This window comes from Scomber japonicus, chromosome 18 (genome assembly GCF_027409825.1).
Source record: "Scomber japonicus isolate fScoJap1 chromosome 18, fScoJap1.pri, whole genome shotgun sequence".
In the NCBI taxonomy this organism is placed as follows: domain Eukaryota; kingdom Metazoa; phylum Chordata; class Actinopteri; order Scombriformes; family Scombridae; genus Scomber; species Scomber japonicus.
In genome coordinates, this window is record NC_070595.1 from 14,105,588 (window position 1) to 14,119,250 (window position 13,663).

Below are 13,663 nucleotides of genomic sequence, written 5' to 3' on the forward strand. Positions count from 1 at the left end.
GTTTATTTATTTTCTCAGACTATCTCACTCTTTCTTTCTAAGAGAGTTCAAACCATACCTCTGTTATTGGCTCTTGCTTTGCTAGCACAGAACCTCAGGGCAGGTTCTTTAGCAGCGCTATGGGAGTGCTGCACTCACGTATAAACACACGCTCACATTTATACACATGCAGGTCTGATTGATTTTTCATTGCCTATTGAGGTATGAGGTGTCCCAAAGTGTTTGCTTTTGTTTTTGCTGGAAGGGCAAAATTGTCCATCGTTTGCTATGTCGCACCTGGGAATGAAATGAAAAGCTGAGAAAAGGAGAGATAGAAGGAATAGGGAGAGATGCAACAGCCAGGAAAATTGAAATAAAATGAGAGAGAAGAGTCACAGAGAGGAAAAGAGAGAACACTGTAACCCAAAGGGGTGAGACACCATTCGTAGGACGGGGAGGTGGTGGTTAGATGAGGAAACTAGTAACGGAAGGCAGAAGGGACATGATTAAAATATTTCTTTCCTCACATCATTCGATATTATTTCTCCCCATTTCAGTGAGTTACCCCCAGAGAGGAGTGCTAAAGTGATAGCAGAGACAGCAGAGAGGAGCTAGCAGGAAGGAAAGACATACAGATTAATGAAGTGGATAGTATGTCTGTGCAAGGGAAAGAGACACATTTAAAATAAAATGAATAACAAAGATGTTTCCAACCACACAATGTGTTGCACAAAGCATTGTTAGATAAGATTTCCCTAAAAGATTTCTTCATAAGACCCTTGAGCTGCACAAAATCACTTTAAATCACTTCTTTTTTTTCAATTTTAGGTTTCATCTTTTGTCCTGAGGAATTCTATTGAATTAGAAGTGATGTGGGTCTCTGTACAAGGCAGGTTCAGTGAAGGGTTACCCATTGAAATGAGATGTTACATAACTGAAAGTTAACGCTCTATGTGCATGTCCTTAAGCATTTAATCAGATATATGTTTTAAAAGGAAAATGGGAAATGCGTCATATCAGTGACATAGCATATTTTCTTTTCTTTGTGCATGTTTTAAAGTTTTATTTGAGACTTTTTAAAAATATATTTTTGAGCATTTCTGAGTGTTCTCTCCTCTTGTATTTGATATACAGATATGTTCATGCAGATGGATAAGAGCAGTGTAATTTTGTGATTAGGCCACCTCTTATCCATAATGCATGTGCAAAGTGACATTATTTTGTGGTGGAGGTATACAAACAGACATAAATCATCCTTGCAATTTTTGCTGTGTTAGATAAATGGATACCAAATATTTGTAGTAATCATCCACAAAAATGATTTGCATTTGCAGGGAGCTGTGCTGTATGCCACACCCAGACTCATTAGTGCTAAGTTCATTAGAATACAAGACGTAAAGCTCATTCTGTAAAGTGAACAAGTAATATTTAAAATATATAAAGCAAGACAAAAATTTGAGACCTAAGAGGATGAAGAATTAAAAGAACACATTTTTAAGCTGACAGCTTAAGATATAAAAGAAGGGATAAGCTGTTAACGTTTTAAACTGCATGACAGTGATTATAGTACACACAGACACACTCTCTCTCACACACACACACACACACATCCTATTACCATATGCATAATATACATTTTGCATGTGAATTAGGCTTTTCAGTTTTACTTGTGTTTGCATCCCATCAAAATGACACAATAATGATCTTGCACATGTAAAGAAGGCCGTTGCTGTACTGCATGTGCATCCCTAGATAGACACAACATCATGGGTTGTAGAGCACAATGCATTGTGAAAAGATGGCTGTATAAGAAGGGAAGAGAGGAAAGAATAGAGAGAGAGAGAGTGAAGGTGAGTCATGATTCACAAGCTGCCAGGTTGTAAATCAAACACAGTTAATTATACCTGTAAAACAACAGCTTAAGCAAAATCTTTCATTATGTTGGCAGCGTTTTGATTTTGTTAACGACAGTCGTTTTTTTCCTATTATTAGTCTGGGTATATACTGCTGTGTCTTTCATCATCTTGAATAAATATCACAAAAGTTGTCCTGTGCCTTGGTAGACTTGGGCAGTAGTACACGCTTTCACTCTGAGTCTGATTTCGTGAGTCATACAGTTACGTGGCAAAAATAGGATGACTAGAAAAGTACTTCTCATCTTAATTTACATTGACGAATTGCTCACTGGCAGGGTGGCTGCTGCGTGACCTCAGCTCTTGTGAAGGGTTGCGTACTTGCTGTGAATGAGTCAGTTAAGCATATATGTTCTTTTTTTTGTTTGTTTTTTAGAATTCATGGTACTATAAGGCAACATTTTTCCAAAATACTTTAAATTGTTGTATAGCATGCTGTGTAGTTCAAGCTAACGTTAGCCTGTAACATTAAGCTAACGTTAATTTGAACTTGAGTGAGTTGTTAGTTCAGTTATTGTTGCAACACTATCACAATCATGTTAAAACAGAAAACATTCAGTATATTTCCAGAGAATGAAAGAAGGGATGAGGAGACATTAGGATGACAGGAAGGAGTGAACACAAAGAAAGTAAAAAAACATGTAACTGTTTCAAAATTCGATATATATATGTGTGTATATATATATTAGGGCTGGGCAATTAATCGAAAAATAATGGAAACCGACATTTAGAAACTCTAATCGACTTAATCTTGCTCATGTCAATTAATCGTGGTGTTCACTGTTGCCATGACAGTAAAGATTGCATGTCTTTAAGGAATTTGAAAACTTGTTTCCAGTGATCATTTCAACCCAAACCATGATCTTTACATAGTTTTAATCAAGTGGGTTTTGTGCCTAAACCAGACATTAACCACAGCGTCACACCTTAACACATCACACACATTATTTTCACTCCCTAAAGATACTCATATGCGAAAATATCACAAAATATTGTGTGAGGGCAGTGTAAAATACAAAACAAAAGAAACTGTGAAAATACATAATTGTTCATTGAGGGTGGAGACAATCATTCATTAATTGTAATCGAGGTTAAAAGTTCAATTAATCGTGATTTAGATTTTTGCCATAATCACCCAGAATATATATATACATATATATATATATATATATATATATATTACCCATCCTTTATTTTACCGCTACAGTAATGTTTGAAATATACAGTATGTGTATGGCTGCGCATCTCTCCTCAGCTGCAATGCTCCTTAACCCCAGTCCTGTTAATACATGGTTCGAGAGGATTAGCATCATGGTGATTCTTCTCAACTGTGTGACACTTGGCATGTACCAGCCCTGTGAGAACATCGACTGCACCTCGGACCGCTGCCAGATACTACAGGTAAGATGATGTGTGCATGTGTATGTGTGCTTGAAAATACAACATGTCAGCAGACCGATGAAGAGATAAAACAAAATGATCCATTATTATAAACTCACCACTCTTCTTATCACTGTGATGCAAATACACAATGTAGATAGACGACTTCCCTCCTGGAAAGTCTGCATTTTCTCCTGCTCTCTGTACAGGGAATTGGGACTTTGTTTGTTTTAATATAGGCTACTTTTGTGGAACCACATGTGATTGTGTCTTTTCGTGATGAGAATACACTCGTGGAGACATACCAGTATCAGCAGTTGAAATTGTGATTGTGGATGGCTACAAAATGCTACAGTTGGCCAAGCTTCACCTCAAAGGCTTTAATACTAATTCTGCTGCAATTTATTGTTTAAATTGCTCTGTGATTATTATCAAGGTTTCTACAAAGGTTTCATACAGGTTTTCTCAGGGTGGATTGAAATGAAGCAAATATACAAATATTAGATTAGATTAGATTAGAAGTTTTATTCTCATAATTTGTATTTTTATGTTCGAACACAGATAATTTACTCTGTTTTTCTTTTCTTTTTTTTCTTTTTTAACAAAACTGCTATTTTCCCGTTGTCTCTCTTTGTAAGCCGTGTTGAGTGACATGGGTTACTGACTGGGTAATTTGCCAACTGTCAGAGGACTCAGTGTGTACCTCTGGGATTATAATTGATTTTCATTTAAATTAGTTTGGCAGGCTCAATTTCAGGCACAATAATTACCTTATTCTGCCTCTCACATATGTATTAATGTCCACTGATAACAATTTATACACACAGTCTCTCTTCCTCTTTCTGCCTTCACTTCCAATACCAGCACTGGTATCTCCTCTATGTTCCCGTTCCCCCCATCTCCCTCTCTTCCTCCATCCTTTGTCTCTCTAACAAGCATATTGTCTCCCCAGGGAGTGTGAGGGGTCTTGTTCTGCTGGTTGCTAGTGGTAACAGGAGGGATTTTGCTGACAAGGCGCAGATAGTTAGAGTGGCCCTCACATTCTTCTCTCCGTCCGTCCATGAAATACAGTATCCCCACCTCACCTCCTGGAAGAAAGAGACACAGTATGAGCCTCCCACAGCATTTACACTTCCACAGTATCTGGTCATATATGTCTCTGCAGGGGTAAAATTGGTATTTAGTATGAGGCGCACTACTTACATTCTTGGTGGGGAGACTTGGGTGTGGTGCATCTTGTGGTACACCTCGGTCAATACCTAAAAATGCAATCAAAGTTGAAGGAATAGTTCGGCATTTTGGCAATTACACTTATTCACTTTCTACCTAAGAGGTAGAACTTAGATGTGACAAGTGATACTACACTCTCATAAGAATGGTATGAATCATCTCATCTGACTCTTGTTGAGAAAGCAAATAATGATTCCTTTCATTGACCAGACTACATGACACAGGACTATAATTTATTATAACGTCAAAATAACAAGTGCCCTGAAAAGTAAGTTGTCAAAATGAAAGGGTCAGCCAGTTCTCAGCCCCACTCTGGGTGAACCATAAAGAGCAGCAGAGACAGTAGTGCGACCATGAATTACACCAAAATGACACCAAACTGAAGTAGAGACTCTTACATTAAGCTGAAATGAAACAAGTGCACATAAATTTGGTGAATAACTAATAATTTATAGTTGTCATCTCTTTGTTTCTCTCCTCGTCTTGTTCTTTCTCAACATGGGTGAGGCTAGGCCTTCCCTGTGTACAGCAGCAGAGGAGAGACAGGCAGTGCTGGAGAATTGATGACAACTGAACTCATTACGTTACTCTAAGGGCCTGATTTATTAAAGGTCTGCGTGTGTAAAAACGTGTGCACCCGCAAAAAATGTGCAAGCTGATCTGGTGGTTTGCATCTTTCAAATGTGTAAGATAATACACGCTGTCCATTTAGCACGTTTAATTAGTATATGTAATATGGGGAGTTTCAACCACAATGTACAAAATACAGGGACGAGAAAATGCAAATATGTTATTTAGGACACGCATTGTGATTTACCAAACCTGAAGGTAATTTTACTGACGGAAATAAATAATACCTTTGAAGGGCAGGTATTAACTGGCTGAACACTGCGCACAGAAGACTTTTGTCACTGTGGAGAGGAGGAGACAGAGGCACAATGACAAAATACGTACAGGACAGAGTTTTTCTACCTGAATTTTGGAGTGGGAGTTTTTAATTTTACTAACAGAATTGACTTCGTCACAGATACTCTCCCATATGTCGGTTTTTCTGGTCATATTTGTTTTCTTTATAACTCAATATATAATAATATATAACCTCTTCCACTAGAACCTGATCACATTTCATTTTGCGTTTGCAGCTTTCTAGTCGTCCAAACTCTCCATTCAGACACACAAAACCCTCATTTAAATACTGCTGTCTCCACCCTGTTGCACTTGTTTTCATTTACACAGTTATTCTTAGTAGATCACCCAGAAAACGCACGCAAACGAAACGCGTAATCTATTGTACTGCGCACGCAATTTAGTAGCCACTATTTGGGATCTTAGTAAATCAGGCCCTAAGTGCAATAAAAGCTTGACAAGTAAAAAGCTGAGAAGAGTAATTGATCAATGTAATCCACAATAAAGATAGACAGACTCCAAATGATGAAACATGGAGCAGAATGTGTGTCAGAATTAAATAAACAATAGAGCATAATATGAAACTATTTTTCTTTCATCACATGATATATATCGCCCTATTACACAGCCCTAATTGCCTTTTCTTTTTTTAATTTGCTGTATATTTTTCAATGCTTTGGGGAGCACAAAGAAGTTTTAGAGATAAGCATCTCAAAAATTGGCACAAGGAACCAAATGTATCTACAAAGCCAGACATCAGAAGTGATAAGTTAACTTACTTTAACAGTAATTGCAAAATTAAAACATGACATCTTCGGACCAGCTAATCTTACACAAGAGGATCACAGTATGCTCCTAAATGAATCTAGGAAAATAGGATAAGAAAAAAAAGTAAAATATCATGAACGTGTTTGTTTTGTAGATATTTTTGGTTTAAGCACCAAAAATCAAACTCACATTAACATTGTAATCAAAGAGGTGGAGGTCATCATCTCATGCAGAAAGAAAGCTGTTAGCCTATTTAAAATGGATTTGAATGGGACAAGTCTCCGCACCTGTTCAGCCTTTCTAATGGAGCTTCAAATGTTCACTCAGACACTTATCAGACTATATCAGGTACTCCTTTGACTGTCCTATCATCTTTGAGTGGGAAATGAACATTTATCCTTATTCTGCCTTTGAATTGAAACACTGATGAATCTTTTCTATATCTCATTCCAAAGAGTTAGTAAGATATTTCTTAAAATGGCCCACCGTCACAATTCTGATGACCTACTTAACACGTCCTCTTCTCCTGCCAAATAAGCAGCACAATAACCGCATATGAAGTAGCTTCCACACCACCTCCTATTTCAAATCATGAAAAGGGCCCATCACAAGACAGCCTCAACCTCTTTACAAATCATGTTGATGATGAAACCTGATAGGCTGACTGAAGAAGGAGCTGGCGGTAGTGACAAATAACTATGATGAATTCATTCCCCTTTCACTCAGAGCAGAGTGCGACAGGGATCCGACTGGTGCAGCCAATGTCGAATTACATATGAAGCGTGCAGGCTGCATTATTTATCAAAACATCATTTAAACAGCATGTGAGACTGATCTTCTCATCTTTCCCATTGCACGGTGCCAGCTCTGAATGCTGGCTGTGTTTGAGCTGATGCTTGTGTTAGGTTTTTGTGTGAATGAGCATGGATGAAGCACACATGTTGGCTTCAAATGATATATACACACACACACAAAGCTGTGCTCTGTGTGAAAAAGGAAAGACATGTATAGGTTACATTTGTTGTCCTGTGCACACACATGTATGCTCATCTTCACAAACTCCCAAGTGCACAAAATTGCTCCAACTGAACTCCTGCTCTGCTTTTAGAGATCTGGATCCCTATGAATAATAAATGTTTGAGACACTGTTCACACTTGTAGAATAGAGGAATAGATCACTTCTGTCTCATCTCTTGAATCTTGCTATTTATTTTTCGGACACAAAACAACATATGGTACCGGTGGTGCAACATGAACACATTCACAAAATTTCACACACCATTTACCTCATCCATTGTGGTCTATAGCTACAAATGTCATCTTGCAATTGTTCATCAGTGCTGAGTGAAACAAATGCTCTCTCCTCCAACTGAAGTGTGTTACTCCCCGTTGAGCAAATGTTCCACACAGTTCCACAGTTTTTTACTGTGGGTTATTGTTGACTCACTAGCTTGTCATTTATATTCAGCCTGCAACCTGAAAAAGGTAATGACCTTAAAGCACAAAGAAAGTTGTTTTCCCATTGCAACATGTGGATTGGCTTGTGTCATCTGATTTGTTTTGACTGCACAGACTCTATTCCCGGGGCATACTACTGCACTTGTAGCAGCATTTTCTTTTTCATCTAAGGTTAATTAAACCTTCAGCCATCCAAATTAGTCAAATGAAGTACATGTTTTTCAATGCTACAGTCTTTTTAGTGGTGAAGTCCCTCTTTTTGTTACTGTTCTTCCACTGCAGCTCAACAGGGAAACACAAAAAGGGACTTTGATGCTAAAAAGACTGTGAATCTGGCAGATATCCACTTGATATGATTAACTCAGACTGCTGAAGCCTCAGATAAATAGATCTAGCTAAACTTTCTTGGGCCGTCCCCAACTGAGGATTTTCACAGTCGACTCAGAGTTGGCCCTTTAGAGGCATCGACTTGGAAGGAGGGGGGGGCACTATTCCCATTTATATTCTCTAATGTTATCTCATTACATATATTTCTTTGGTATGTCTCTTTAAACAGAAGTTTAGCTGACTTTACTGCATTTAATACCAGAGCTGAGAGCTCTGAGCAGGAAACGCAGTCACTCTGCGTCCTGCTGTCTTCTGCTTCCATCATCCTTCTCTGTTACCATCAAAATTATGTATTTAGGTCATATAGAGACAAGACTGTAAAAGTTTTCATCCTGTCATGTTGACATGCTACGTAACCAATGACTTGGCTAAATAAACAAAAACAGTGATTCGTCTGATGTATCGACTCAGCAGCTTTTCAATGCATTTTTGTTTAAAATAACTGTGTGGACACAGTCAGGATTTGGCCCCACTCATATATATTGACAGCACATTTGAAGGAGATCTTTTAATAGCCAGTATGAACACGAGGAATGAGTATGGCCAAAAAACCTCTTTCAATCTTGATATGGGTACCTGACTGTTGTTTTAAGATAGAGTTGATTAATTGTGAACCTGTCCTTTATTTGAGTACATTAGCACTGTACATTAGTATATTTGTCCTATAACTTGCTGTTGAGACTGTAACCAACTGAAGAAGTTATCTTATTTTTTTATAAAAAAAACAATTTAGATCAGTTGCACTTTGGGTCAAAGTCTTAATATCACATAATATTTGGACAGCGAAGCCAGTAGGAGAAAAATATTACCCCCTTTCTAATAATGTACACTATGGGCCTGATTTACTAAAGGTTTGCATGTGTAAAAACGTGTGCAAATTTGACATCACCCACAAAAAATGTGCAAGCTGATCTACTAACGCAACGCACTGAGGTTTGTGTCTTGCAACTGTGCAAGATAATACGCGCTGTCCATTTAGTACATTTACCAAAACTGTTTTTATAACTCAGTATGTTTGTTGACCTCTTCCACTAGAACCTGATCACATTTCATTTTGCACTTGAATCTTTCTGCTCGTCCAAACTCTCCATTCAGACATGCAAAACCTTCATTTAAATACTGATGTCCCCGCTATTTGGAAACTTAGTAAATCAGGCTCTGTGTGTTTTGTGCATGGATGTCCTCACACAGCTTTGGAATAAACAAAAATCCGTCACAAAGCCAAATTATGACCAGTGACTTCTTGGTAAGCAACCATGGCTTAAATTCCAGACCTTGGAAATGTCTGTGTCAAGAGGCAGCAGCTTGACTTACATGCAGTAGGAATATGCAACAAGGCAGCACAGTCATTTAGCCTAAGGCAAAGCACTGGGAAAGAAAGATTTTTGTTCTGAAAATGTGATGGGTTAAATAGTGATCTCATTACAATAATGCATGCAGGACATGGCAGATATATGAGCTCATCTCTCTCTCTCTCTCTCTCTCTCTCTCTCTCTCTCTCTCTCTCTCTCTCTCTCTCTCTCTCTCTCTCTCTCTCTCTCTCTCTCTCTCTCTCTCTCTCTCTCTCTCTCTTCATCTGCCTCTTATTGTCTCTTCATCTTTTATCTCCTCTGAAGTTTGACCTGGATCTCTCTCTCGTACATTAGTACAGACACATAGTGCATATAGCATGGACACATGAAGACATTTAGTTATCTTAAGTCATTCAAATAACAACAGTTACTGTAGACTTGGCTTAAGTTATAGCCATACTGTAGGTGTTTTTATATAGTCTCTGCTAGAGCACACACACCCACACAAACGCATAGGAACACATCAGTCTTGAATATCACATATTCTTTTAGCATGCTATAAGATCATAATCTGTGGTGTTTAAAAGGCCAACTGGATGGAAAAGAATTCATTTGACAGGTCCTGTGAGCTTTGGGATGAGTCAGTGGTGGAGTGTGAACTAGCTACACTTAAAAAGTGTTAAAATTGCCTTTGAAAGGTGGAAAGTAGAAGTCAAGAATTATTTTGAGGTGTTAGAATAGATACACGGTCAGAAACCAAAAATCCCTAGAGGCTTGAGAAGTGCACAAATGCACTCCAGGGCACGTGTCATTTTGTCTTTCAGGCTTTTATTTTCTAACGTGCTATCAAGCAAAATCTATTTGTTAACAGCTAAAGAACGGTTTGACAATTTGAAGAAAAGGAGAGACAATTTGTTCTCACCAGAGATGAGTTCTTCACATTTACTGACTAACCGAATTGGGAAAAAAATGAAGAGGGACAACAGCTTGAGCCTAATAATTTCATGAACACATGACACAAAACAGATGCCTGGCACATGTGTTTCAATGTTTCAAGCCAAATGTATCAAATGCTTTCCTTGTTTTTTCTCCCTTTCCTCCATCTTTATCTCCCTCTCTCCTCTTGTAGGCTTTTGATGCATTCATCTACATCTTCTTTGCACTTGAGATGGTGATAAAGATGGTGGCCCTAGGAATCTTTGGACGTCGATGTTATCTGGGAGACACCTGGAACAGGCTGGATTTCTTCATCGTCATGGCTGGGTAAGCAACTACTGTATACCAATATGTCAGCATTCATTATGCTTCTGATAAATTTTGTATGTCATGTTCAGAGCCCAACTGATATATGAGTCAGCTGATATTGGTCTATACAGATATATCAGTATTGACGTATATGTTTTTTTTGGTTGTTGTTTGTTTTTTTAAAGTTATCTAGACTGCATTTCTTCATTTTTCATAGTTATTTATTCCCAGTGAAGTTTACTGTCTCAGTGCACTGATGTAATTTCATAGTTTATTATTGAAATGTAAAATATCATGCACATCAACCATTTATCCCATCATGTTGTGCACCTGGACTTGTTTGTCTGGACTGCTGCTTACACTATACAGTATTTATTCATGGGTTTGTTTTCTAAGCTCTTTTTATCAGAGAAAATATTAATTAAGACATCAAGCTCTGTTAAGTGCAGAATACTTGACAGTGAGTGCAGACATTTTGACATTTTCTTTTTGCAAGTCTGTGTAGCGCTGATGATGCAGCATGACAGGTCACCAAAACTGTCTAATGAATAAGCAACCTGTCAGTCCATGTGACTTTGTGTTTACAACTCTTTGTTTGTTTTTAATACAATATGTCAGTGTGACATTAAACAGACTAGAACTAAAAAGCAGAGGGAACTACTAAATCACATTTGTAATTCATACAGCACCAGTCTTATAATCATACATATTAATTATTAAATGGAGCCGTAGAGACATTTTAGTAGATTCACTGTACATGAGATCTCACTGTGCATGTGTGCAGTGTCCTATGAGAATTAAAGGCACCAGTGGGCACAGAAACTTCAATATAACAGCAGACTGGGTATGTGACAGTGTGTTGTAACATAGGGTCTTCACCAGAGTGTAGATGAAAACACACTGTAATTGTTAGGATCCCTCTACATCAATAAACACTTGAATCTAGGGAGTGTTTTAGCGTTTTGGACTTTCACATCTGTTTAGATTGAAGACAGACAGGAAGAAGAAGAACAAAACAAAATGACATCCACTGCTGAAACATTTATATCAGCTGCTTATGAGAAAATACATATCCGTGGTCATGTGTCCATTGTTGCATAAGTTTGGTCCAACACACATGCTGCTACTAAGGGAAAAACATACACTCATGCTAGATGGGTGCATGTGGACAACACAAAAGCACACCTGCTCAGACACCTGCTATGAATGAACTGAAATGAGAGGCACAGACACGGGTGATGAAGCAAGTAGTGTGTGTGTGTGTGTCTGTGTGTGTGTGTGTGTGTGTGTGTCTTAGGGTACTTTCGGGGACACATTTCAGACTAAAGACCAGTTAATTGGAGATGGTTTGTCCAAATGGGGACATAAATTAGTGTGTGTGTGTGTGTGTGAGAGAGACAGAGAGAGAGAGAGAGAGAGAGAGAGAGAGAGAGAGAGAGAGAGAGATGGATAGGAAGAGTGGTGGTATTATAATACAAGACAAAGGAGGACTGAGCAACAGACTCACTGGTGTAGGTGGAGGGACATTCATCTTAATTTGCGCTGAATCAGTTTATCCCCTGTGGTTGCTCAGAGTTTGTGCTTGTGAGCGTGTAAGTTTGTGTGTGTGTGTGTGTGTGTGTGTGTATGTGTGTGTGCCATAGAACAACACACAAAGATTACAGTCTGTCAGTTTATGCCTTTTGAGTTTGTTTAATCTGTCTATGTGTGCGTGTGTCTGTCTGTGTTTGTATGGCTTTGTGTGAACGCTTCGGTCTTCATTTCCTCTTGGCAGCATCCATTAGATTAGCGTCTAGGCTAATTGTGGAGGGCAGTGCCAGCCTTGCCAGGCCAAATCTCAGCCGACAGTCTGCTATGAGCTCCATGTCTGTTACCCAGAGGCACTACCTCGCTCTTTTCCCCCCTCTTTTTCTTTCTTTTTCACATGCTTGGACAAGTGTTTCTCCTTGTCTTCAGACTCCATACAGACTACACTCTTATACTTTATCTCCATGATCTCCTGGAGTTTATTATATCGTATTTAATTTTTGTATACACACTGAGACTTATTTTTTTCTAATCTGTCCCATTTATGCAGCAATAACAAATGTAGCAGCATGTCTTCTTGCTTGTGTCCACTGAGCTTCTTGATCCAAGCATGAGGCATGACCCTTTTTTCACAAAGTCTGTCTTTTTAATGCATAATTGAACAGACAAAACAAGGTGTTGCAGCTATAGTCTTTTGTTGAGCCACAAAGTTCACTAACAGATCACACATTTTTTTTGATCGACATGGAACCATGCCCCATCGACATGGGGCATGGTTCCTTTTTTAACAGTCCAATGCAAGAATATTGTCTTTTATATGAGTGATGCAGACAAACTACTTTTTTGAAGGGCAACCTCAGCTTGGTGACTCTATTAAGGACACATTGTTAATTTGAGTTAAGACAGCTTTTACATGTCTAGATTAAACCAATATTTCCCACATCTCTCATGTTAAAGCTGTCTCTGAACTCTTCTCACTAGTTCTATCCTAGGTTTCCCCCGAGGCTCTTTTATATCAATATAAACATGCATGTGAACACACATAGACACACACACACATGCGCACGCGTGCACACATACGCTAGTCACATGAAAGCATGAATGAGATGAAGGCATCATAAGCAAAAAAAGGAATGTGAAAAATAGAGAACAATCATAAAAAGGAGGCTTGCGGCAGTCCACTAATTACCCTCCCAAACACAGCGGCCTGATTGATGTGTACAGGAAGAGACACTTCTGTAGACCACATACACATACACACTGCGTGCACACACCCTCACATAGACACACATGTCGAACACACACACACACACACACACACACACACAAGCACATCTGTGATCTTCACTTTATTTGCTGCTGTGTTTGTCCTCCAGATAGAATTGGATCACTAATCCATGCAATTGTTAATGGTTTTGTTGGTGTGATTCATTTAATAGTTTGTCACTCACCCTGTATCCCACACAAGCAAAATATAACATCCAGTATTTGTGCCCTTAGGCTCACTAAAAGGGGGCCATGTAAGTTTTAATTGCTTCAAAACTCCCTTTTGTCTTTGTAGCCCTTTATTCAGCCTCT

General features: G+C 38.5%; 1 protein-coding gene across 1 annotated transcript in view; it reads left to right on the forward strand.

Moving 5' to 3' along the window:
• Positions 1-13,663, forward strand: part of LOC128378982 (voltage-dependent T-type calcium channel subunit alpha-1I-like) — a 112,280-nt gene that overhangs the window by 35,107 nt on the left and 63,510 nt on the right. The window contains exons 2-3 of the mRNA XM_053338576.1: positions 3,182-3,293; positions 10,443-10,576. Of these exons, the coding sequence (XP_053194551.1) occupies positions 3,182-3,293; positions 10,443-10,576 (246 nt within the window). The remainder of the gene's footprint in view (positions 1-3,181; positions 3,294-10,442; positions 10,577-13,663) is intronic.